At 52.6% G+C, this 25,578-nt stretch overlaps 2 protein-coding genes across 2 annotated transcripts in view; one reads left to right on the top strand and one right to left on the bottom strand.

The window, feature by feature from the left end:
• The first annotated feature begins 1,609 nt into the window (after positions 1–1,609).
• On the top strand, positions 1,610–9,486 carry PFDN6 (prefoldin subunit 6). Its single transcript, XM_060238951.1, has 4 exons — positions 1,610–1,706; positions 2,406–2,476; positions 3,471–3,595; positions 9,232–9,486. Exons 1-4 carry the CDS (start codon positions 1,643–1,645, stop codon positions 9,350–9,352), a joined length of 381 nt encoding a protein of 126 aa, XP_060094934.1. The 5' UTR covers positions 1,610–1,642; the 3' UTR covers positions 9,353–9,486.
• Positions 9,487–12,842: 3,356 nt separating this feature from the next.
• Positions 12,843–25,578, bottom strand: part of RGL2 (ral guanine nucleotide dissociation stimulator like 2) — a 38,838-nt gene continuing 26,102 nt past the window's right edge. The window contains 4 exon segments of the mRNA XM_060238187.1: positions 12,843–13,997; positions 18,442–18,556; positions 21,173–21,421; positions 24,891–24,996. Coding sequence (XP_060094170.1) covers positions 13,798–13,997; positions 18,442–18,556; positions 21,173–21,421; positions 24,891–24,996 — 670 coding nt within the window. The 3' untranslated portion in view covers positions 12,843–13,797.

Raw genomic sequence — 25,578 nt, forward strand, 5'->3', positions numbered from 1 at the left:
AGGAAACTCACAAACACCTCCCCCTAAATTCACAGGGTCTTCATTGCTGTCAGATGGCCATCTAGCCTCTGTTGAAAACCTCCAAGGAAGGAGAGCCCACCACGTCCCGAGGAGGAAGCCTGTTAGAATCATAGAAGTTTGGGAAGGGACCTCTAGGGCCATATAGTCCAACCCCCTGCACAATGCAGGAAACTCACAAAGAGCTTCCCCTAAATTCACAGGGTCTTCATTGCTGTCAGATGGCCATCTAGCCTCTGTTGAAAACCCTCCAAGGAAGGAGAGCCCACCACCTCCCTAGGAGGAAGCCTGTTAGAATCATAGAAGTTTGGGAAGGGACCTCCAGGGCCATCTAGTCCAACCCCCTGCACAATGCAGGAAACTCACAAAGAGCTCCCCCTAAATTCACAGGGTCTTCATTGCTGTCAGATGGCCATCTAGCCTCTGTTGAAAAACCTCCAAGGAAGGAGAGCCCACCACCTCCCTAGGAGGAAGCCTGTTAGAATCATAGAAGTTTGGGAAGGGACCTCCAGGGCCATCTAGTCCAACCCCCTGCACAATGCAGGAAACTCACAAAGAGCTCCCCCTAAATTCACAGGACCTTCATTGCTGTCAGGTGGCCATCTAGCCTCTGTTGAAAAACCTCCAAGGAAAGACAAGACTCTGCTTTCAATACATGCTTGGAGAACCCAACTGTGGATTTATTTCCTACTAAGTAAAATCTCAATTTATAGTGCTGATGTTCTGACAGAACGTACTCAGGAAAAATTTACTGTGTTCTGGTTCCCAATAGTGGAATATCTCACCCAACATAATATTCTCCCCAAAAAAACGTTTTTTATCATCATATGCTCTATTTCTAATATGTACTGGGCTCACTGTCTCTCCTCTGGTCTGAATACAAAAACTGTGAGCTCGAATTAGTTGAGTTTGATGAACTGGATTTCTTAATAGAATGTTGAGACAGTTCTTTGTACATTGAACATATGAAGCTGCCTTATACTGAATCAGACCCTTGGTCCATCAAAGTCAGTATTGTCTTCTCAGACTGGCACGGCTCTCCAGGGTCTCAAGCTGAGGTTTTTCACACCTATTTGCCTGGACCCTTTTGTGGAGATGCCAGGGATTGAACCTGGGACCTTCTGCTTCCCAAGCAGATGCTCTACCACTGAGCCACTGTCCCTCCCTACATTCCTACGTAGAATCCGTCAACAGAATGTATTTTCACTGGATGCTCTTCAGTATAATCGTACGACTTGGCTCTCTGTTTTATGGATGACTTTCTTTTCCTTTGTTTTTTTTTTAAAAATTTGTTTTATTATGTCCTCACTAAGGCTGCATCATTCCAGGCGATCGATTACAGTGTGCTTTATTGTAAATGGAAAATCTGTTAATAAAAATCTGATTAATTAAAAACAACAACAAAAAACCTCCAAGGAAGGAGAGCCCACCACTTCCCGAGGAGGTTAGCTCTCTGCCTTCTCCCCCTCCCATGCCAGCCTCCCATCTCCCCTCCCCTTGTGCAAAGGGGTGGGGGTTGCAGCTTTCTCTCCTCTCCCTCCCCCCCCTCTGCCCTGCCACTCCTTGGGCAGCTGAGCATCTCTCTTCTCTCTCTCTCTCTCCCCCCAGGCAGGCAGGGGGGGCCATGGCAGAGACGCTGCAGAAGAAGCTCCAGGGGGAGCTGGAGAAGTATCAGCAGTTGCAGAAAGGTAACCGACCACCGGCTCCCCCCCACCCCAGCCTTCCTGCCCTTGGCTCCCCCTTCCCGCCAGAAATGGAGCTGTGCAGCTGGGAGGGGGGGCGGCCACTAGTCCTTCCCTCTAAGGACTGTCCCAACATTCTATTAACCCTCTAGGGTTGCCAACTCCAGGCTCGGAAATACCTGGAGATGGTGGAGGGTCAGGATTGGAGAGGGGAGGGGCTTCTAGCCGTTTGGGGGCATTTAGAGCCGTGACCAAGAGACGCCTGAACCTGCCTCCCAAAAGCCCAGGAGGCATTCCTGAGACTCAAGGAAAGAACATATGAACATGCCTTATACTGAATCAGACCTTTTGTCCATCAAAGTCAGTCTTGTCTTCTCAGACTGGCAGCGGCTCTCCAGGGCCTCAAGCTGAGGTTTTTCACGCCTACTTGCCTGGACCCTTTTTGGAGATGCCAGGGATTGAACCTGGGACTTTCTGCTTCCCAAGCAGATGCTCTACCGCTGAGCCACCGTCCCTCCCCAAGAAGAGGTTGAAGAAGAAGAAGAAGAAGAGGTTGCAGGTGTCTCACTGGCTGTTTTGTGAGGAGGGGTGGCTGCCCACCTGCCCTTTTCCCGCTGGGCACAAGGCTTAGGAGCAGAGGCCCTCCCTCTGGGATTGATAAGAGCGTCTCTCATTCCCTCCACCCCCACCCTCAATCTGTTTCAGACCTCAGCAAATGCATGACCTCCCGGCAAAAACTGGAAGCTCAGCTGACGGAAAACAACATTGTGAAGGAGGTAAAGGTTGCTTCCCTGCTGTGGCCCCGATCCCTTGCATTTGCACACACCCCTCCCCACCCAACAGGAAGAGCCCCGTGGCGCAGACTGTTAAAAGCTGCAGTCCTAAGCTCTGCTCACGACCTGAGTTCGATCCCCGGCGGAAGCTGGGTTTTCAGGTCGCCGACTCGAAGTTGATTCAGCCTTCCATCCTTCGGAGGTCGGTCAAATGAGGGCCCAGCTTGCTGGGGGGGAAAGTGTAGAGGACTGGGGAAGCAATGGCAAACCATCCCGTAAAAAAAAAGTCTGCTGTGAAAACGTTGTGAAAGCAACGTCACCCCAGAGTCGGAAACGACTGGTGCTTGCACAGGGGACCTTTCCTTTAAGAAAACTGCAAGAGCCCCGCGGCACAGAGTGGTAAAGCTGCAGTACTGCAGTCGGAGCCCTCTGCTCACGACCTGAGTCCGATCCCAGTGGAAGCTGGTTCAGGTAGGCGGCTTGAGATTGACTCAGCCTTCCATTCTTCCGAAGTGGGTCAAATGAGTCCCCAGCTTGCTGGGGGGAAAGTGTAGAGGACTGGGGAAGGCAATGAACGGCAAACCACCCTGTCAAAAGTCTGCTGTGAAAATGTCCTGATGTGATGTCACCCCAGAGTTGGAAACGACTGGTGCTTGCACAGGGGACCTTTCCTTTGTTAAGAGCCCCATGGCACAGAGTGGTAAAGCTGCAGTACTGCAGTCCTAAACTCTGCTCACGACCTGAGTTCGATCCCCTGCGGAAGCTGGGTTTTCAGGTAGCTGGCTCCAGGTTGACTCAGCTTTCTCTCCTTCTGAGGTCGGTAAAATGAGTCCCCAGCTTGCTGGGGGGAAAGTGTAGAGGACTGGGGAAGGCAATGGCAAACTACCCCGTAAAAAAAGTCTGCCGTGAAAGCAGCGTCACCCCAGAGTCGGAAACGACTGGTGCTTGCACAGGGGACCTTTCCTTTTCCCCAACAGCATTCTCCCCTCTTCTCTAGGAGCTGGACCTCCTGGACTCGTCTAACTCCGTCTACAAGCTGATTGGGCCTGTGCTGGTGAAGCAAGACATGGAGGAGGCAAAGGCCACGGTGGGGAAAAGGCTGGACTACATCGCGGGGGAAATGTGAGTCCCTGAAGGGAAGGGGAGGTCACGGAGGGGGCCAGTCTAGGAATCATTGCAGATCTCCCTATCAAAGGACAGACCCCGAGGATCACAGAGGGGCTCCGTCTACTCCAGCACCTCTCATCCCCCGTCTCTGCTTAGGAGCTCCCAGTTTAAAGTGCAGCATAACTTTTCTTCTTTGGAGGCTTTTAAGCAAAGGCTAAGTAGCCATTTGACAGCAAGGCCGATCTTGTGACTTTAGGCCGATGATGAGAAAGGCAGAAAGAGTTGCAATGGTGCTTAGTTTGAGAGCCAGTCTGGTGTAGTGATTAAGTGTGCGGACTCTTACCTGGGAGAACTCGGTTTCATTCCCCACTCCTCCCCTTGCAGCTGCTGGAATGGCCTTGGGACACCCAGAGCTCTCTTATCTGGGAGAACCGGGTTTGATTCCCCACGCCTCCACTTGCAGCTGCTGGAATGGCCTTGGGTCAGCCAGAGCTCTCTTATCTGGGAGAACCGGGTTTGATTCCCCACTCCTCCACTTGCAGCTGCTGGAATGGCCTTGGGTCAGCCAGAGCTCTCTTATCTGGGAGAACCGGGTTTGATTCCCCACTCCTCCACTTGCAGCTGCTGGGATGGCCTTGGGACACCCAGAGCTCTCTTATCTGGGAGAACCGGGTTTGATTCCCCACTCCTCAACTTGCAGCTGCTGGAATGGCCTTGGGTCAGCCAGAGCTCTCTTATCTGGGAGAACCGGGTTTGATTCCCCACTCCTCCACTTGCAGCTGCTGGAATGGCCTTGGGTCAGCCAGAGCTCTCTTATCTGGGAGAACCGGGTTTGATTCCCCACTCCTCCACTTGCAGCTGCTGGGATGGCCTTGGGTCAGCCAGAGCTCTCTTATCTGGGAGAACCGGGTTTGATTCCCCACTCCTCCACTTGCAGCTGCTGGAATGGCCTCGGGCCAGCCAGAGCTCTCTTATCTGGGAGAACCGGGTTTGATTCCCCACTCCTCCACGTGCACCTACTGGAATGGCCTTGGATCAGCCAGAGCTCTCTTATCTGGGAGAACCAGGTTGGATTCCCCACTCCTCCACTTGAAGCTGCTGGAATGGCCTTGGGTCAGCCAGAGCTCTCTTATCTGGGAGAACCAGGTTTGATTCCCCACTCCTCCACTTGCACCTGCTGGAATGGCCTTGGGTCAGCCATAGCACTCTTATTGGGGAGAACCGGGTTTGATTCCCCACTCTTCCACTTGCAGCTGCTGGAATGGCCTCGGGTCAGCCATAGCTCTCTTATCTGGGAGAACCGGGTTTGATTCCCCACTCCTCCACTTGCACCTGCTGGAATGGCTTTGGGTCAGCCATAGCTCTCTTATCTGGGAGAACAGGGTTTGATTCCCCACTCCTCCACTTGCACCTGCTGGAATGGCCTTGGGTCAGCCAGAGCTCTCTTATCTGGGAGAACCGGATTTGATTCCCCACTCCTCCACTTGCACCTGCTGGAATGGCTTTGGGTCAGCCATAGCTCTCTTATCTGGGAGAACAGGGTTTGATTCCCCACTCCTCCACTTGCACCTGTTTGAATGGCCTTGGGTCTGCCATAGCTCTTGCACAGCTGTCCTTAAAAAGGCACCTGCTGTAAGAGCTCTCTCAGCCCCACCCACCTCACAGGGTGTCTGTTGTGGGGGAAGAAGATAAAGGAGATTGTGACCACTCTGAGATTCACAGTGTAGGATGAGATATAAATCCTATAAATCCAATATCATCTTCTTAGTTCTCATTTCCCTTTCTTACATGCCCAGGGAAATGCTGTTCACCAGTCTGGAGTCAGGCAACAGTTTTTCTCCTGGCCAGTTTGGCCAGGGAACCCTGGAGGTTGTTACTGGGCTCACTGGGTGTGCGTGTGGCAGGGAGATACTTGGGAATTTCCTGCATAGTGTAGAGGGTTGGACTAGATGACCCTGGAGGTCCCTTCTACGATTCTTTCAGATCTGAGACCAGAAAGGGAAGTGTGATAAGCAAGGGGAGGGCTGTGGCTCAGTGGGACTAGAACCAATGAGTTGAAATTAAATCAAAAGAGTTTCCAACTCAACATTAGGAAGAACTTCCTGACGGTTAGGGCAGTTCCTCAGTGGAACAGGCTTTCTTTCTTTCTTTCTTTCTTTCTTTCTTTCTTTCTTTCTTTCTTTCTTTCTTTCTTTCTTTCTTTCTTTCTTTCTTTCTTTCTTTCTTTCTTTCTTTCTTTCTTTCTTTCTTTCTTTCTGTGGATTTGTATTCCGCCCTTTCCCATAAGGGCTCAGGGCGGATTCCAACATATCAAACAGTTAAAACCAACAATGCATCAATAGATAAACAGTAAAACCGTTTAAACAATTAAAACATGTTAAAAGTTTAGGAGGTGGTGGGCTCTGCTTCCTTGGAGGTTTTTAAACAGAGGCTAGATGGCCATCTGACAGCGATGAAGATCCTGTGAATTTAAGGGGAGGTGTTTGTGAGTTTCCTGCATTGTGCAGGGGGTTGGTCTAGATGACCCTGGAGGTCCCTTCCCACTCTTATGATTCCTGACCATTAGAGCGGTTCCTCAATGGAACAGGCTTCCTCCTTGGGAGGTGGTGGGCTCTCCTTCCTTGGAGGTTTTGAAACAGAGTCTAGATGGCCATCTGACAGCAATGAAGATCCTGTGAATTTAGGGGGAGGTGTTTGTGAGTTTCCTGCATTGTGCAGGGGGTTGGTCTAGATGACCCTGGAGCTCCCTTCCCACTCTAGGATTCCTCACCGTTAGAGTGGTTCCTCAGTGGAACAGGCTTCCTCCTTGGGAGGTGGTGGGCTCTCCTTCCTTGGAGGGTTTTAATCTCTTTCCCATGAGCGTCTCTATGGGAGTACTTCTTACCAGTGCAGTTAGGGGTGGCGGAGTCTATGCTGGTCACTGCTGTTCATTTCATTTTCATTTTATTTGATTTATATCCCGCTCTACCCCACCAAAGCGGGCTCAGGGCGGCTTAACCTCCCACTCCTCCACCACCTGAAGCTCGCTGGGTGACCTTAGGCCAGTTCCAGTTTTCTCAGGTGCACCTGCCTCTCTCCCAAGTTGCCTGTGGTGGGGAGACGAAGGGGAGGTAATTGTCGGGCGCTTTGAGTCGCTTTTGAAAGTAGAGAAAAGCAGGACATAAAAACCGACTCTTCTTCACGGCCTGTGAACCCAGCTCAAGGGGTGGGGGACAGTGACTGGGGGTTTGCTTGGATGCGTGGGGGTTCTGGGCTCTGGGGGGGGGAGATGGCCACTACAGGGGTTGGGGGGGCACCGACAGCCAGCCATTCTGAGCTGCGCTAAAGACCAGGACAGGCTTTTCTACGGTGCAATCAGCAGCCCGGAACGGCCAAGCCGCCCAGCAGGTCCTGAGCAAACAGCGGGGTGGGGTAGACGATGTTGCGCTGCTCGGCCCTAGAGATGGTTGGCACCTCCCTTCCAAGGAGGCTGGAGTGGGCAGTGTAGCTGTAGCAAGTTTGGCCGGGGGGTGGGGCGTCAGCCGGGCAAGGCCTGTGCGGGTAGTCCGGAGCAGAAATCCCCGCCTCCTTGGATTACGGAAATGCTTTCAGTTTAGAATGGGCGGGATACAAATGGAAAGGAAATAAAATAAAATAAGAGAGAATGTTAAAAAAAAAATTACTTTCAGCTTAGATACTGTTAAAAAAAAAAAAGAATTAGGCCTGTTGCCCTCCAGGAACTGTACAGAACCTCCATGTCCAGAGGTAGCGTATGACAGAAGTGCAATAGACAAGGAAGTATAGACAGCGTCAAGAGGGGACTGGATAAGTATATGAAGCAGAGGTCCATCAGTGGCTACTGGCCACAGCATATTATTGGAACGGTCTGGGGCAGCGATGCTCTGTATTCCTGGTGCTTGCGGGGGCAACAGTGGGAGGACTTCTAGTGTCCTGGCTCTGCTGGTGGACCTCCTGATGGCCCCTGGGGGTTTTTTGGCCACTGTGTGACCAGAGTGTTGGACTGGATGGGCCATTGGCCTGATCCAACATGGCTTCTCTTATGTTCTTATGTGACACAGAATGTTGGACTGGATGGGCCATTGGCCTGATCCAACATGGCTTCCCTTATGTGACACAGAGTGTTGGACTGGATGGGCCATTGGCCTGATCCAACATGGCTTCCCTTATGTTCTTATGTGACACAGAATGTTGGACTGGAGGGGCCATTGGCCTGATCCAACATGGCTTCTCTTATGTTCTTATGTGACACAGAGTGTTGGACTGGAGGGACCATTGGCCTGATCCAGCAGGGCTTCTCTTATGTTCTTATGTGACACAGAGTGTTGGACTGGATGGGCCATTAGCCTGATCCAACATGGCTTCCCTTATGTTCTTATGTGACACAGAATGTTGGACTGGAGGGGCCATTGGCCTGATCCAACAGGGCTTCTCTTATGTTCTTATGTGACGCAGAGTGTTGGACTGGAGGGGCCATTGGCCTGATCCAACATGGCTTCTCTTATGTTCTTATGTGACACAGAGTGTTGGACTGGAGGGGCCATTGTCCTGATCCAACATGGCTTCTCTTATGTGACACAGAGTGTTGGACTGGAGGGGCCATTGTCCTGATCCAACATGGCTTCTCTTATGTTCTTATGTGGCACAGAGTGTTGGACTTGAGGGGCCATTGGCCTGATCCAACAGGGCTTCTCTTATGTTCTTATGTGACGCAGAGTGTTGGACTGGAGGGGCCATTGGCCTGATCCAACATGGCTTCTTTTATGTTCTTATGTGACACAGAGTGTTGGACCGGATGGGCCATTGGCCTGATCCAACAGGGCTTCTCTTATGTTACTCAGAGTGTTGGACTGGAGGGACCATTGGCCTGATCCAACATGGCTTCTCTTATGTGACTCAGAGTGTTGGACTGGATGGCCCATTGGCCTGATCCAACATGGCTTCTCTTATTTGACTCAGAGTGTTGGACTGGAGGGGCCATTGGCCTGATCCAACATGGCTTCTCTTCTGTTCTTATGTGACACAGAGGGTTGGACCGGATGGGCTATTGGCCTGATCCAACAGGGCTTCTCTTATGTTCTTATGTGACACAGAGTGTTGGACTGGAGGGGCCATTGGCCTGATCCAACATGGCTTCTCTTATGTGACTCAGAGTGTTGGACTGGAGGGACCATTGGCCTGATCCAACATGGCTTCTCTTATGTGACTCAGAGTGTTGGACTGGAGGGGCCATTGGCCTGATCCAACATGGCTTCTCTTCTGTTCTTATGTGGCACAGAGTGTTGGACTGGATGGGCCATTGGCCTGATCCAACATGGCTTCTCTTATGTTCTTATGTGACACAGAGTGTTGGACTGGAGGGGCCATTGGCCTGATCCAACATGGCTTCTCTTATGTTCTTATGTGACACAGAGTGTTGGACTGGATGGGCCATTGGCCTGATCCAACAGGGCTTCTCTTTTGTTCTTATGAAGCCGTTTCCTTTCTCTGGTCTGTGCGTTTCCCGTAAGCAGGTGAGCTTAGACCCGATGCCAGCTGAGCTGGAGCCCTGGTCAGATCTGGCCAGTGCAGTTCTGGGGATATTCATGTAGGCTCAACCCCCTCCAGTTTCCTGTTGGTGCCAACGCGGCTGCAGTCTCTTCTCTCTCTTGCAGCAAGCGGTACGAGGCCCAGATGCAGGAGTACGAGAAGAAGTCGGAGCAGCACCGGGAGAGCTTGGCGCGGCTGCAGCAGGAGTTCCAGAAGTCCCAGGCCAAGGGGGCTGTCAAAGCCTGAGCCTTCCTCCGGATTCCCTCCCCCCCCTCCCGAGGACTGTGCCCAGCGGGGTGTGTGGAGCTGTACGTTACTCTGTAGATGTTAGTGCGCTGTTTGTCTGAAATAAAGTTGGGTCAATTCGATAGGCCTCCTAACCGCTGGCAGGAAATGGCTTCAGTTTGGTATAGTGGTGAAGTGTGCAGACTCTTATATGGAGAACGGGGTTTGATTCCCCACTCCTCCCCTTGCAGCTGCTGGAATGGCCTTGGGTCAGCTATAGCTCCCTTATCTGGGAGAACCAGGTTTGATTCCCCACTCCTCCACTTGCAGCTGCTGGAATGCCCTTGGTTCAGCCAGAGCTCTCTTATCTGTGAGAACCCTGTTTGATTCCCCACTCCTCCACTTGCAGCTGCTGGAATGGCCTTGGGTCAGCCAGAGCTCTCTTATTTGGGAGAACTGGGTTTGATTCCCCACTCCTCCACTTGCAGCTGTGGGAATGGCCTTGGGTCAGCCAGAGCTCTCCTATCTGGGAGAACCGGATTTGATTCCCCACTCCTCCACTTGCAGCTGCTGGAATGGCCTTGGGTCAGCCAGAGCTCTCCTATCTGGGAGAACCGGATTTGATTCCCCACTCCTTCACTTGTACCTGCTGGAATGGCCTTGGGTCAGCCATAGCTCTGGCAGACGTCGTCTTTGAAAGGGCAGCTTCTGGGAGAGCTCTCTCAGCCCCACCCACCTCACAGGGTGTCTGTTGTGGGGGGAGAAGATAAAGGAGATTGTGAGCTGCTCTGAAACTCTGATTCAGAGAGAAGGGCGGGGTATAAATCTACAATCATCTTCTTCCACTCTGCTGCTGCCCTCCTCGCTCTTGGAGGAGAAAATCCCCCTAAAGAAGCACTTCCTTGGGATGAGAACCTGTGAGAAAAAGCAGCACGTGGGGTGGGGTGGGGAGGGTCTGTGGTAGAGCATGCACTGTGCTGGGGACGGGGGAAACATGGCTCAGCGGGAGAGCATCCGCTTTGCATGCAGAAGATCCCAAGTTTGATTCCCAGCCCCCTCTCCAGTTCCAAGGGCTGCAGAGGAGGTGATGGGAAAGACCCCTGCCTGAGACCCCTTGAAGGACCCTCAGGGGCCTGATTCAGCCGAAGACAGCGTCACAGGCGTTTCTCAGGTGGCACAGAGAAGCCCCCGCCCACCTCCCCCCTCTACCTGGTGGGTGGCTTCCTTCAGCAGCCACAGTGGGCAGGTTCCTGCTCTGTTCCACGTTCCACTCTCCCACCCTGCACAAGAGCTGGGCACAGCAGCCCCTCCCCCAGGAAGGGAGGGTGGACGAAGCGGCCTGCAGGGGGAGGCAGGGAGACCAGGTTCTTGCCTGTGGGCGCTGGGGGGGGGGAAGCTTGGCTTCCCTGGCCCACAAAGAGGGCAGGCTGCTTCTGGTGTGACCCGTGCTGCGCCCTTTCTCCATCCGCTGGTGGAAACAAGCCACCCTGCAGGACTAAGAGTATGGCTTCCCCTGGGGACCAAGTCCTATGAGGAAAGGGTGAAGGAGCTGGGGATGTTTAGCCTGGAGAGGAGGCGGCTGAGAGGTGATAGGATCACCATCTTCGAGGACTTGAAGGGCTGTCATAGAGAGGATGGGGTGGAATTGTTTTCTGTGGCCTCAGAAGATAGGACCAGAACCAATGGGTTGAAATTAAATCTAAAGGAGATGAGAGAGACAGCCCACCGTTCCCCCCTCGGCTCAGGCTGAGGTAGTGGGTGGGGGGGGAGTCTGGAGACCAAGTCCTCTGAGGAAAGGTTGAAGGAGCTGGGGATGTTTAGCCTGGAGAGGAGGCGGCTGAGAGGTGATAGGATCACCATCTTCAAGTACTTGAAGGGCTCTCATCTAGAGGATGGTGTGGAATTGTTTTCTGTGGCCCCGGAAGGTCGGACCAGAACCAACGGGTTGAAATTAAAAGAATTTCCAGCTCAACATTAGGAAGAACTTCCTGACCGTTAGAGCGATTCCTCAGTGGAACAGGCTTCCTCCTTGGGAGGTGGTGGGCTCTCCTTCCTGGGAGGTTTTTAAACAGAGGCTAGATGGCCATCTGACAGCAATGCGGATCCTGTGAATTTAGGGGGAGGTGTTTGTGAGTTTCCTGCATTGTGCAGGGGGTTGGACTAGATGACCCCAGAGATCCCTTCCAACTCTAGGATTCTATGATTCTAAGACCTTGAAGGGCTGTCATAGAGAGGATGGTGTGGAATTGTTTTCTGTGGCCCGGGAAGGTAGGACCAGAACCAATGGGTTGAAATAAAATCAAAAGGAGATGAGAGAGAGACAGCCCACCCTTCCCCCCTCAGCTCAGGCTGAGATGGTTGGGGGAGACCAAGTCCTATGAGGAAAGGTTGAAGGAGCTGGGGATGTTTAGCTTGGAGAGGAGGCGGCTGAGAGGTGGTAGGATCACCATCTTCAAAGACTTGAAGGGCTATCCTATAGCGCAGGGGTGTGGAACAGTGGCTCTCCAGATGTTTTTTGCCTACAACTCCATCAGCCCCAGCCAGCATGGCCAATGGCTGGGGCTGATGGGGAGTTGTAGGCAAAAAACACCTGGAGAGCCACTGTTCCCCACCCCTGCTATAGAGGATGGTGTGGAATTGTTTTCTGTGGCCTCAGAAGGTCGGACCAGAACCAATGGGTTGAAACTAAATCAAAAGAGTTTCCGACTCAACATCAGGAAGAACTTCCTGACCATTAGAGCGGTTCCTCAGTGGAACAGGCTTCCTCAGGAGGTGGTGGGCTCTCCTTCCTTGGAGGTTTTTAACAGAGGCTAGATGGCCATCTGACAGCAATGAAGATCCTGTGAACTTAGGGGGAGGTGTTTGTGGGTTTCCTGCCTTGTGCAGGGGGGGTTGGACTAGATGACCCCGGAGGTCCCTTCCAACGCTAGGATTCTATGGATTGAAGGGATGTGGACGGCTGGCTCTTGCCGACTCCCATCTATGGAAGCCTCGTGGAGTTCGGCAGCATCTGCCATGGATGGAGGCTGAGGACCAGGCATGAAACTAGCCTCCTGCTGAGCCCAAAGGTGGCCTCACAAAGGCTGGTTTGGGCTTCTCGATGCACTCTGCACATGCTCAGACAGAAGAGGATGTCACCCCCTGGACAGGCCAAGCTTTCCGTACCAAACGCATTTTTTAAAAAACAGAAAAGGCACCCTTGTCCTTCAGCCGCTGGAGCCCAGAGCCCCCCTCACACGGCCACCCTGCTTTGCCCCACCAAGAAAATGCTGGGCTGGGGGTAGGTGGGTTGGACAAGCTTGCAGGCTTGGCCTTCGGGGCAGGACCAGCCAAATTCCTCTGTGTCGCGGAGCTGTCAAAAGACGCCCCCCCCCAAAGCAGCAGCCTCAAAACTGGTGGTGGTGGGGGGGGTCTTTTATTTTTCCTGAGAGGGAAAGAGACGGACGTTTTGGGCTTGCGATAACGTGGCAGATAACGCAACGGTGCGTTGCGAGAGGAACCAGACGCTTCCTCAAAAACAGCGGCATTTATTAAAGTATTTATACTCCACTCGGTTTTTTGCCGACGCGAGGTCAAGAGCTTCATTCTCACGTCCCAGTGCTCTTTGAGACAGAAAGGCCGGAGGGGCCACATTCTGCCTTTACAAGACACCCCTCTGGCCTGCGAGGGAACTCCGCTGCTCTCCTAGCAGAAGCTGGCTGGGGGAAGGGTCCAGCGTCCCCCCCACCCAGCCTAGTGTCTTCAGTACGTTAGTGTTAAAAGTCCAGAGTTTCGCCAAGCACAGGGGTATTCCAGCTGCACCCCTTTTCCCTCCACATGTGGGGCGGGTGAAGTTGGAAAGAGCGAGTTTGCATCTCGGCCCTAGTCAAGATTCCCTGAGAAATTGCTTCCCTCAGACCTGCCCCATGGCGGGGCACAAGTATTAAAGAGGAAGAGCCCCACCCCAGCCCTGGAAGATGTGTGGGGCACGGAAAGCGACTGTGTCTCCTTCACACCAGGGAGAAACACATTCCCTCCTTACCCCGCCAGAAACAGGCGACTGAGAAGCCCACTTCCTGTCTGGACAGGAAGGAAGGAGGCCGTCTGGGCCCGGTGTGGAAGACCGAAGGCAGCACTCAGTGGAAGACTGGCGTGACAAAGGGCTTCTCCCTGGTGGTAGCCTCACCACACTGGCAAGGCTTAGAAGGAAGGGCATGTGACCTCAGGCCACACCCCCAACAGCCCCCCAAGTTTCCTTCCTTGGCTCCGCGAGCCTCTCGCACTGAGTTCCACGAAGCCTCTGGAAAACCCACGCTTGTCCACAGGTGCAACAAACTGCAGCAAAGGGCACAAAAAGCCAGCTCACTTTGCCCCCGCAGAAGCTGGCAAAGGGGAGGCAGTTGCCCCCGAAGCCCTGTTCCAGTCGGCTGCAGGTGCCCCCTCCCTCCGTGGGCACAGTCTCTCTTCGGGGCACGCCCGTCTCCCCCTCAGAAGAAGGCCTTGGTGATCTTGCGCCCGGTGGCTTTGATCTTTGGGAAAGTGGCGTGGGCATCCGTGCCCCGTGGGGTCCGGGGAGGGGGCACCGGTGGGGACGCCGAGTCCTGTGAGCGCTTGCGGCGGAGCACAAAGTCCAAACTCGAGCTGTTCATGGCGTAGAAGATGTTGGCGATGGGCGGGAAGGCCAGTTCTGTGCGGGGGAGAGAGAAGAGGGCGGGGCCACCCGGTCAAGCAGAAGCGAAATTGGTGTACCAGTCCATAAATGAACATATATGAAGCTACCTTATACTGAATCAGGCCCTCTTTGGTCCATCAAAGTCAGTATTGCCTACTCAGACTGGCAGCGGCTCTGCAGGGTCTCAAGCTAAAGTTTTTCACACCTATTTTCCTGGACCCTTTTTTGTTGGAGATGCCGGGGATCGAACCTGGGACCTTCTACTTACCAGGCAGATGCTCTACCACTGAGCCACAGCCCCATTCATGGCTCTCCAGGGTCTCCAGCTGAGGTTTTTCACGCCTATTTGCCTGGACCCTTTTTAGTTGGAGATGCCGGGGATCGAACCTGGGACCTTCTGCTTACCAGGCAGATGCTCTACCACTGAGCCACAGCCCCATTCATGGCTCTCTAGGGTCTCCAGCTGAGGTTTTTCACGCCTATTTGCCTGGACCCTCTTTAGTTGGAGATGCCGGAGATCGAACCTGGGACCTTCTGCTTACCAGGCAGATGCTCTACCACTGAGCCACAGCCCCATTCATGGCTCTCCAGCTGAGGTTTTTCACGCCTATTTGCCGGGACCCTTTTTAGTTGGAGATGCCGGGGATCGAACCTGGGACCTTCTGCTTACCAGGCAGATGCTCTACCACTGAGCCACAGCCCGATTCATGGCTCTCCAGCTGAGGTTTTTCACGCCTATTTGCCTTGACCATTTTTAGTTGGAGATGCCGGGGATCGAACCTGGGACCTTCTGCTTACCAGGCAGATGCTCTACCACTGAGCCACAGCCCCATTCATGGCTCTCCAGGGTCTCCAGCTGAGGTTTTTCACGCCTATTTGCCTGGACCCTTTTTAGTTGGAGATGCCGGGGATCGAACCTGGGACCTTCTGCTTACCAGGCAGATGCTCTGCCACTGAGCCACCGTCCCTCCCCAACTGGTGGAGCTGCTGGCCCCACTGTTTAGACCCCCCCCTCCCAGCTCAGTTCATGATAATATCTGTCACCTCCGTGCTGCTTTTATAACGGGGCTGTCACATTTGTTAGTGGCAGTTCGCAGACTGCTGCGGCGTTTCATCAGCCGCATAGACCTCAAGCCTGTCTGGATGACGGTGGGGCCTTTGGCAGCGAGACGAGCCACATGCAGAATAAGGGCAGCAGGCTGCCGTATTAATCACCCTGAGTCTTGCGAGGGAATGGTGACATCATTCTGCTTTCAGGGAAACTTTCTGTCTCCCGTACTTGTTAGCAGCTCTTGGGTTGTGTCTTCTCCCCACGGGAAGCCTGGGGCATCCACGGGTTCGGGATAGCTTCATTAATCCTTCTACAAATCCCAGCCAACATTTCGGGTATAAGATGCCTAGTTTTAGTCCGGGGTGGAATTCTAGCCGGAGCTCCTTTGCATGTTAGGCCACACACCTCTGATGTAGCCAATCCTCCCAGAAGGTACAAGGCTCTTTTTTGTAAGCTCTTGGGGGATTGGTTACATCAGGGGTGTGTGGCCTAATATGCAAAGGAGTTCCGGCTTGAATTCCACCCTGGTTTCCGTTATGCCCTTGGTCTTCAGGTTTCGCTAAGTTTCACTGCGCATGTGTGCACATCTTGAGGCCAGCTGAATGAAACTGAGCTTGTATCTACTTTGAGAACTCCGATGCGCTGTTAAAACTCCCCCTGTAAGGAAAACCAGATATCTCATAGAGTTTCTTTTGGAGCTTCTGCAAACCTATAGAAATCCTGCCCAGAGTCCATAACATCTGCTCCCCTGAGCTACAATGAAGCTAGTGCAGCCCCTTCCAGCTCTGTGGCAGTGGCTCAGTGGCAGAGCATCTGCTTGGCATGAAGAAGGTCCCAGGTTCAATCCCCAGCAGCATAAATCTCCAGAGGGTGACGAAGACGGTGAGGGGTCTGGAGGCCAAGTCCTGTGAGGAAAGGCTGAAGGAGCTGGGGATGTTTAGCCTAGAGAGGAGGCGGCTGAGAGGTGATAGGATCACCATCTTCAAGTCCTTGAAGGGCTGTTCTATAGAGGATGGTGTGGAATTGTTTTCTGTGGCCCCGGAAGGTCAGACCAGAACCAATGGGTTGAAATTAAAAGAATTTCCAGCTCAACATTAGGAAGAACTTCCTGACCGTTAGAGCGGTTCCTCAGTGGAACAGGCTTCCTCCTTGGGAGGTGGTGGGCTCTCCTTCCTGGGAGGTTTTTAAACAGAGGCTAGATGGCCACCTGACAGCAATGAGAATACTGTGAATTTAGGGGGAGATGTTTGTGAGTTTCCTGCCTTGTGCAGGGGGTTGGACTAGATGACTCTGGAGATCCCTTCCAACTCTATGAATCTATGATCTCCAGTTGAAAGGGCCAGGTAGGAGGGGAAGAGAAAAACTTTTCTCTGCATGAGACCCTGGAGAGCGGCCGCCAGTCTAGGAGATAATTTTCTGATTCAGTCCTCATGTTCATGCTTTTATGATAGATGAGAAAGGCCCACATTGTTTCCATTTTTAGCGTTCCATCAGGAATACGACTGACTGGGCACAAGCAGAGACCACGGGCGTTAATTCCACCAGGGCTTCAAGTAGGGAGAAGAGACAAGTGTGTGTGTGTGGTAGGGGGGACAATTTGGTGTAGTGGTTTAAGTACACGGACTCTTCTCTGGGAGAACCGAGTTTGATTCCCCACTCCTCCCCTTGCAGCTGCTGGAATGGCCTTGGGTAAGCCAGAGCTCTCTTATCTGGAAGAACAGGGTTTGATTCCCCACTCCTCCACTTGCAGCTGCTGGAATGGCCTTGGGTCAGCCAGAGCTCTCTTATCTGGGAGAACCGGGTTTGATTCCCCACTCTTCTGCTTGCACCTGCTGGAATGGCCTTGGGTCAGCCAGAGCTCTCTTATCTGGGAGAACCGGGATTCCCCACTCCTCTCCTTGCAGCTGCTGGAATAGCCTTGGGTCAGCCAGAGCTCTCTTATCTGGGAGAACCGGGTTTGATTCCCCACTCCTCCACCTGCACCTGCTGGCATGGCCTTGGGTCAGCCATAGCTCTTATCTGGGAGAACCGGGTTTGATTCCCCACTCCTCCGCTTGCAGCTGCTGGAATGGCCTTGGGTCAGCCAGAGCTCTCTTATCTGGGAGAACTGGGTTTGATTCCACACGCCTCCACTTGCAGCTGCTGGAATGGCCTTGGGTCAGCCATAGCTCTCTTATCTGGGAGAACCGGGTTTGATTCCACACGCCTCCACTTGCAGCTGCTGGAATGGCCTTGGGTCAGCCATAGCTCTCTTATCTGGGAGAACCGGGTTTGATTCCACACGCCTCCACTTGCAGCTGCTGGAATGGCCTTGGGTCAGCCATAGCTCTCTTATCTTGGAGAACCAGGTTTGATTCCCCACTCCTCCACTTGCACCTGCTGGAATGGCCTTGGGTCAGCCATAGCTCTTATCTGGGAGAACCGGGTTTGATTCCCCACTCCTCCGCTTGCAGCTGCTGGAATGGCCTTGGGTCAGCCAGAGCTCTCTTATCTGGGAGAACCGGGTTTGATTCCCCACTCCTCCACTTGCAGCTGCTGGAATGGCCTTGGGTCAGCCAGAGCTCTTATCTGGGAGAACCGGGTTTGATTCCCCACTCCTCCACTTGCAGCTGCTGGAATGGCCTTGGGTCAGCCATAGCTCTTATCTGGGAGAACCGGGTTTGATTCCCCACTCCTCCGCTTGCAGCTGCTGGAATGGCCTTGGGTCAGCCAGAGCTCTCTTATCTGGGAGAACCGGGTTTGATTCCCCACTCCTCCACTTGCAGCTGCTGGAATGGTCTTGGGTCAGCCAGAGCTCTTATCTGGGAGAACCGGGTTTGATTCCCCACTCCTCCACTTGCAGCTGCTGGAATGGCCTTGGGTCAGCCATAGCTCTTATCTGGGAGAACCGGGTTTGATTCCCCACTCCTCCGCTTGCAGCTGCTGGAATGGCCTTGGGTCAGCCAGAGCTCTCTTATCTGGGAGAACTGGGTTTGATTCCACACGCCTCCACTTGCAGCTGCTGGAATAGCCTTGGGTCAGCTATAGCTCTCTTATCTGGCAGAACGGGGTTTGATTCCCCACTCCTTCCCTTGCAGCTGCTGGAATGGCCTTGGGTCAGCCAGAGCTCTCTTATCTGGGAGAACCGGGTTTGATTCCCCACTCCTCCACCTGCAGCTGCTGGAATGGCCTTGGGTCAGGCAGAGCTCTCGCACAGTTATCCTTCAAAGGGCAGCTTCTGTCAGAGCTCTTTCTGCTCCACCTGCCTCACAGGGTGTCTGTTGTGGGGGAGGAAGGGAAAGGAGATTGTAGGCCGCTCTGAGACTCTGAGATTCAAAGCATAGGGCGGGATATCAATCCAATATCATCATCTTCTTCTTCAACAGCCGGTGGCTTCCCCCTTCCTCGCCCCTCCCCCCCAGCTCTTACCTCGGCCTTCGCCCAGGAGCTGCACCAGCTCATAGTCGGGGGCCAGGCCCCGATCCTGGTTATGCTTCTCCAGCACCTTCGCGATCACTGCGGGGGCCTTGTCTTGACTCGTCACCTGCCGACAGCAGTGAAGAAGAGGGGAGGGGGAGGGGAGCTCATTCAGCCCTTTGGTTGCAAGATCCCTGTCGCCAATAGCCTTCTGGGGCCAGGCATTTCTCTGCTCTGCAATGTAACCGTTTGCTGTCTCAATTCCACGGTGGAAGGTGCTTTGAACGTTAATAGGAATGCAGCCCAGGAGCACCGATAAATCATATCGGTTGGGGACGACATACCACATTTATCTGTTTTTCCTAAAGTAGACAGGTTCTGTTTTGCCCCAGCAAGAATTTTTTTCACAACCTGAAGAAGACAATCCTCAAGATACTGGAAGCATAAAGGCATGCTCTCTTTGGCTCCTAAACACCCGTGAAAGTTGCCCTCTCAAACAGATCGCCTTCCTGAAAGGCGGAGAACCTTTTCCTCCTCTTCTGGCAGAGGATTCCACCGGCTGTGCCACCCCTTAGACCTTGGCCTTTTCACAGAGTTTTGAACTTTCTTGGGTGGCCATAACGTAATTTTAAATAGCCATTTAAATGTAATTGGTGTATCTGAAACATAAGAACATAAAAGCCCTGTTGGATCAGGCCAGTGAGGGTCCATCTAGTCCAGCCTCCTGTCTCACAGCCAGTTCCTCTGGAGGGCCAATAACAGGGCAGAGAGGCTGAGGCCTTCCCCTGAGAAGAACATCCAGTCCAGCATCCTTCCTGTCTCACACAGGAGCCAATCATTTCCTCTGGAGGGCCAACAAACAGGACAGAGGATGAGGGCTTCATAAGAACATCAGAAGAGCCCTGCTGGATCAGACCAGTGAGAGTGTTGGACTGGAGGGACCACTGGCCTGATTCAAGGTGGCTTCTCTCATGTTCTTATGTCTGGGGCAGTGATGCACTGTCTTCTTGGTGCTTGGGAGGGACAACAGTGTGAGGGCTTTGAGTGTCCTGGCCCCACTGATGGGCCTCTCGATGGCACCTGGGTTTTGGCCACCGTGTGACACAGAGTGTTGGACTGGATGGGCCACTGGCCTGATCCAACATGGCTTCTCTTATGTGACACAGAGTGTTGGACTGGATGGGCCACTGGCCTGATCCAACATGGCTTCTCTTATGTGACACAGAGTGTTGGACTGGACGGGCCATTGGCCTGATCCAACAGGGCTTCTCTTATGTTCTTATGTGACACACAGTGTTGGACCGGATGGGCCACTGGCCTGATGCAACATGTCTTCTCTTATGTGACACAGAGTGTTGGACTGGATGGGCCATTGGCCTGATCCAACATGGCTTCTCTTATGTGACACAGAGTGTTGGACTGGATGGACCACTGGCCTGATCCAACATGGCTTCTCTTATGTGACACAGAGTGTTGGACTGGACGGGCCATTGGCCTGATCCAACAGGGCATCTCTTATGTTCTTATGTGACACAGAGTGTTGGACTGGATGGGCCACTGGCCTGATCCAACATGGCTTCTCTTATGTGACACAGAGTGTTGGACTGGAGGGGCCATTGGCCTGATCCAACAGGGCTTCTCTTATGTTCTTATGTGACACAGAGTGTTGGACTGGATGGGCCACTGGCCTGATCCAACATGTCTTCTCTTATGTGACACAGAGTGTTGGACTGGATGGGCCATTGTCCTGATCCAAAATGGCTTCTCTTATGTGACACAGAGTGTTGGACTGGATGGGCCTCTGGCCTGATCCAACAGGGCTTCTCTTATGTTCTTATGTGACACAGAGTGTTGGACTGGATGGGCCACTGGCCTGATCCAACATGTCTTCTCTTATGTGACACAGAGTGTTGGACTGGATGGGCCACTGGCCTGATCCAACATGGCTTCTCTTATGTGACACAGAGTGTTGGACTGGACGGGCCATTGGCCTGATCCAACATGGCTTCTCTTATGTGACACAGAGTGTTGGACTGGATGGGCCATTGTCCTGATCCAACATGGCTTCTCTTATGTGACACAGAGTGTTGGACTGGATGGGCCACTGGCCTGATCCAACATGTCTTCTCTTATGTGACACAGAGTGTTGGACTGGATGGGCCACTGGCCTGATCCAACATGGCTTCTCTTATGTGACACAGAGTGTTGGACTGGATGGGCCACTCGCCTGATCCAACATGTCTTCTCTTATGTGACACAGAGTGTTGGACTGGATGGGCCATTGGCCTGATCCAACATGGCTTCTCTTATGTGACACAGAGTGTTGGACTGGATGGGCCATTGGCCTGATCCAACATGGCTTCTCTTATGTGACACAGAGTGTTGGACTGGATGGGCCATTGGCCTGATCCAACATGGCTTCTCTTATGTTCTTATGTGATACAGAGTGTTGGACTGGATGGGCCACTGGCCTGATCCAACATGGCTTCTCTTATGTGACACAGAGTGTTGGACTGGATGGGCCATTGTCCTGATCCAAAATGGCTTCTCTTCTGTTCTCTTTGCAGCAAGGCCACTAGAACTGCATGCAGAGACTCCCAAATGGCCACACACTCCCATAGAGCTCGAGAAGGGTCCTCCCCTCTCCCCCTCCCCCCCGTTCCCATACTCTCTCATGCCATTGCTTACAAGGGGCCCTGCCCGAGGCCCCCTGGGTGGTCTTCAGCCCCAGGGCCACACTCACCACAACACTCTTGTAGAGAGTGCCATTTTGCAGCTCCATGCGCACCCGGATGAAGCGGCACTCAGAGGCAGAGGCGCACCCCGGCTTGGGGGCCGTGGGGTTGGCTGAGCCGCAGGAAGCTGAGCGCCGGTGCCCGCGGATGAAGCTGCCCCCCCTAGCGGGCGGTGGGGGAGCCAAGCCCTCGGGTGAAGAGGGCCCGTCGTCCTCTGGGGCTCTGTCGAGCACGGAGACAGAGGGCCACTTTGTGTGCTGGTGGGGGAAAGGCAAGTGAGGGTCAGTGAGGGCAGTGTGTGGAGGAGCAGCCAAGTGCCCATGCAGGAAAGCAGTGCGTGGCTCCCATTCCAGAGTGGGTCAAAGTTAGTTAGTTAGTTAGATCCCAGTAGGCAGCCGTGTTGGTCTGAAGCAATAGAGAAGGGGTGACCAACGGTAGCTCTCCAGATGTTTCTTTGCCTACAACTCCCATCAGCCCCAGCCATTGGCCATGCTGGCTGGGGCTGATGGGAGTTGTAGGCAGAACACATCTGGGGAGTGACCGTTGCCCCCCCCTGCACTAGAAGAAAGCAGTAGACAAGCGGCACCTTTAAGACCAACTAAGATTTATTCAGCTTTGGTATGTTCTTAAGCAGACTTCATCAGACAAAATGGGAATGGAAGCAGCAGTTCTTACTATAAGTGGGCAACAGCAGCAGTCTGGTTTTTATCACCCTCCGGTGGTGTTTCAGCCCTGCTTTGACCTAACACTAACAAACACAGATCCCTGTTTGTGGTTCTTTTAATCTGCTAAAAACATTCCCATGATTCTACGTACCCACTCACTGCCCACTTATATAAAGAAGGAAGGGAGTTGTTATAATTTGAGCTAACTATATCGTTAACTTGGATTAATGCTAAGGAGTGCAGATAACAATTTTTTTTCCTATATAGTAGATTTATTCATAGTAAATTTATTTGGTGAAAATGTTCATATTGATGGAAGGGTTGGACTAGTTGTTGAAAAAGGCAGTTGTTGAAAAAGTTGTTGAAAAACGATTACAGAACCGTTTTGTAATCTGGTAGATTTGTTTGGTGTAGTGGTTAAGTGTGTGGTTTGGTGTAGTGGTTAAGTGTGTGGACTCTTATCTGGGAGAACCAGGTTTGATTCCCCACTCCTCCACTTGCACCTGCTAGCATGGCCTTGGGTTAGCCATAGCTCTGGCAGAGGTTGTCCTTGAAAGGGCAGAGGTTGTCCTTGACATGGCAACTGGATGCTATGCTATGAACAGCCCCACCCACCTCACAGGGTGTCTGTTGTGGGGGAGGAAGAGAAAGGAGATTGTGAGCCACTCTGAGACTCTTTGGAGTGGAGGGCGGGATATAAATCCAATATCTTCTTCTTCTTCTAACATGCTTCTTTGGAGAAACTGTTTAGATTGAGATAGACAAATTATTAAGTCGTATCTTTGGCAATTTGTTAAAAACAAAGGTATGAATTTTATGTGTTTATTTTAACAAGGACTTGGTTAAACCAGCAACTTAATTTGCGCTTATAATAGGGCTAAGCTAAATTAGACAAAAATGGTGTTGAGATGGTTTTGAAATTCCTTTCTTTCACTTTATATACTTATTATTGTTTGAGAAGAACGTTTAGATTCATATTGCTGGTATCAGTTTACTAAAATTTTGCTCTTTGTAATGAAAGAAAGGATGGGAAAACATACGGAGATTTTAAGACTTGCCGGTAGAATGATATGAGTTTTTTATTTGGAGGTAGAATTATAATTGATATATTTGTACTGTTTTTCTGCTTCTGTTTTTCCCCCCAATCTGTAATTGGCCTTTCCCCCTTTTATGTATCTTTTGCACTGCTTTTTCCCCCCTCTGTAGTTAAAAATAATTATAAAACCGATGAAGAATGGCTGCTTGCCGTTCCCGTTTCGTCTGACGAAGTCTGCTTAAGAGCATACGAAAGCTTGCATTCTGAATGAAACTTACTTGACTGCTGCTTTGTTCAGTTAGTTACTTAGTTTATTCGATTTGCAGCCTGCTCTCGTCGCCGAAGCTGGCTCAGGGCGGCTCGCAGGACGCAATAAAATCACAATAAGCAGTTCAACTGAACATTAATTAAACAAGCTGAGCAATTTAAGAACAGTTCGGCGCTCATTACCAGTTGGTTACAGGCGGCGTTCAGTATTCTTAGGTGTCCTATAAAGCGAATGTATCGGCAGTTTCAGTTAAAGGCTAACTGAAATAATGTTGTCTTGCGGGCCTTGCGAAACCGGGCAAGGTGGGGGACGGTGGCTCGGCGGTAGAGCATCTGCTTGGGAAGCAGAAGGTCCCAGGTTCAGTCCCCGGCATCTCCAAAAAAGGGTCCAGGCAAATAAGTGTGAAAAACCTCAGCTGAGACCCTGGAGAGCCGCTGCCAGTCTGAGGAGACAATACTGACTTTGATGGACCGAGGGTCTGATTCAGTATAAGGCAGCTTCATATGTTCAAGGCAGTCGGTTCCACCAATGGGGGGGCAGCACATGCTATTCATGCGGAAAGGCCCAAATTCCTGGCCTGTTTGTAGGGTCACAGAGAGCAGGTGCTGGGAAAGGGCCCTCCAGAGATTGTGGACAGCCGTTCCCACCCAGAGCGGAAAACACTGAGCCCCACAACTCCGTGGTCTGATCTGAGTGGAGGTAGCCAAACTTGCTTAATGTAAGAGGCACATAGATGTTTGAGAACCTCAAGACACGAACGCTGGATGTCTGTGAGTCACAAGCCAAGCCAAGCAGGCAGGCAGGCAAATAGACTGGGGGAGGAGGGGAAAGGGGAAAGAAAGCAACGTTAACTTTAAATGCATCCATTCTCCAAGCTGCCGGTGGGCTTGGCTTGGAGAAGTGATTTAAAGAAGGATTGCAGAAGAATGGCAGATTTATATCCTGGCCTTCTCTCTGAATCAGAGACTCAGAGCGGCCTACAATCTCCTTTATCTTCTCCCCCCAAGACAGACACCCTGTGAGGTGGATGGGGCTGAGAGGGCTCTCCCAGCAGCTGCTCTTTCAAGGACAGACTCAGAGCGGCTTACAATCTCCCATATCTTCTCCCCCCCTTGACAGACACCCTATGAGGTGGGTGGGGGTGAGAGGGCTCTCACAGCAGCTGCCCTTTCAAGGACAGACTCAGAGCGGCTTACCATCTCCCATATCTCCTCCCCTCGCAACAGACACCCTGTGAGGTGGGTGGGGCTGAGAGGGCCCTCCCAGCAGCTGCCCTTTCAAGGACAGAGTCTCAGAGCGGCCTACAATCTCCTTTCCCTTCCTCCCCCACAACAGACACCCTGTGAGGTGGGTGGGGCTCCGAGGGCTCTCACAGCAGCTGCCCTTTCAAGGACAATTCCTGCGATAGCTACGGCTAACCCAAGGCCATTCCAGCAGGTGCAAGTGGAGGAGTGGGGAGAGATATGAGAGGAAATGCCTTTTCCAAGCCAGCTGACAGGGCGGGGGGTGGGGGCTTCAAAAGCCACACAATATGTGAGAAAGAGCCACATGTGGTTCCCGAGCCACAGTTTGGCCCCCCCTCTTCTGGATCGTTGGCCCGAAGGGGCCTCCCAACCTCCTAACTTAATCCCAACAGCCAAGTTCCAAATGCAAGACCACAAGGAATGTTTCAGGGCCTTTGTGGATTTCTTCCCAGCTGAAGAACAGAGGGGCGGGAGGGGGGAGGGCTAAGGAGGGGGCCCCCTTGTAGCACTCACCTGGGCCAGGGCAGGAGCTGGAGAGAGCAGCAAGTCAGGGGAGCCCTGGGGGGAGCTGGGCTTGTCCCATGACACAGGGACGCCCATCCCAATGGAGCTGAGCATGCTGCGGAGAAGGAAGAGAGGAGGAAGCCAGTTAGCAGAAACCCTCTTCCTCTCCTCCCCTCCCACCCCTCTGTTCCCGAGAGGCTAGAAACTGCAGTCAGGGCTGGTATGTGGCCGGGGGGGGGAGCTTTTTGACCACCCCCAGTGCCAGACGTTAACTGCCTGGCACCCTAGGCAAGGATAACGTCTGGTGTCCCCCCTCTCCCCACATGTTCCCCAGAGAGTACTAAGATCGGGAACCCAAAATCTTCTCGTTGTCCCCGGGCCAAAGGAAGCCCGCTTGAAATCTACCAGGGACAGGGCCTTCTCTGTAATGGCCCCTTCCTGGTGGAACCAGCTGCCGGAAGAGGGGAGGGCCCTGCGGGACCTCGCCCAGTTCCGCAGGGCCTGCAAGACAGCCCTCTTCCGGCTGGCTTACAACTAACCGGCACTGGAAACGGAGTGTAGTTTTATGAGACTGCTGTATGCTTTTTAATGTTTTTAATTGTATAAATGTTTAAATTTAATATTTTTATGTTAGATTTTATATGCTGCAAGCCGCCCTAAGCCACTTGGTGGGAAGGGCGAGATATAAATCATAAAT

Source organism: Heteronotia binoei, chromosome 5, assembly GCF_032191835.1.
Source record: "Heteronotia binoei isolate CCM8104 ecotype False Entrance Well chromosome 5, APGP_CSIRO_Hbin_v1, whole genome shotgun sequence".
NCBI lineage: Eukaryota > Metazoa > Chordata > Lepidosauria > Squamata > Gekkonidae > Heteronotia > Heteronotia binoei.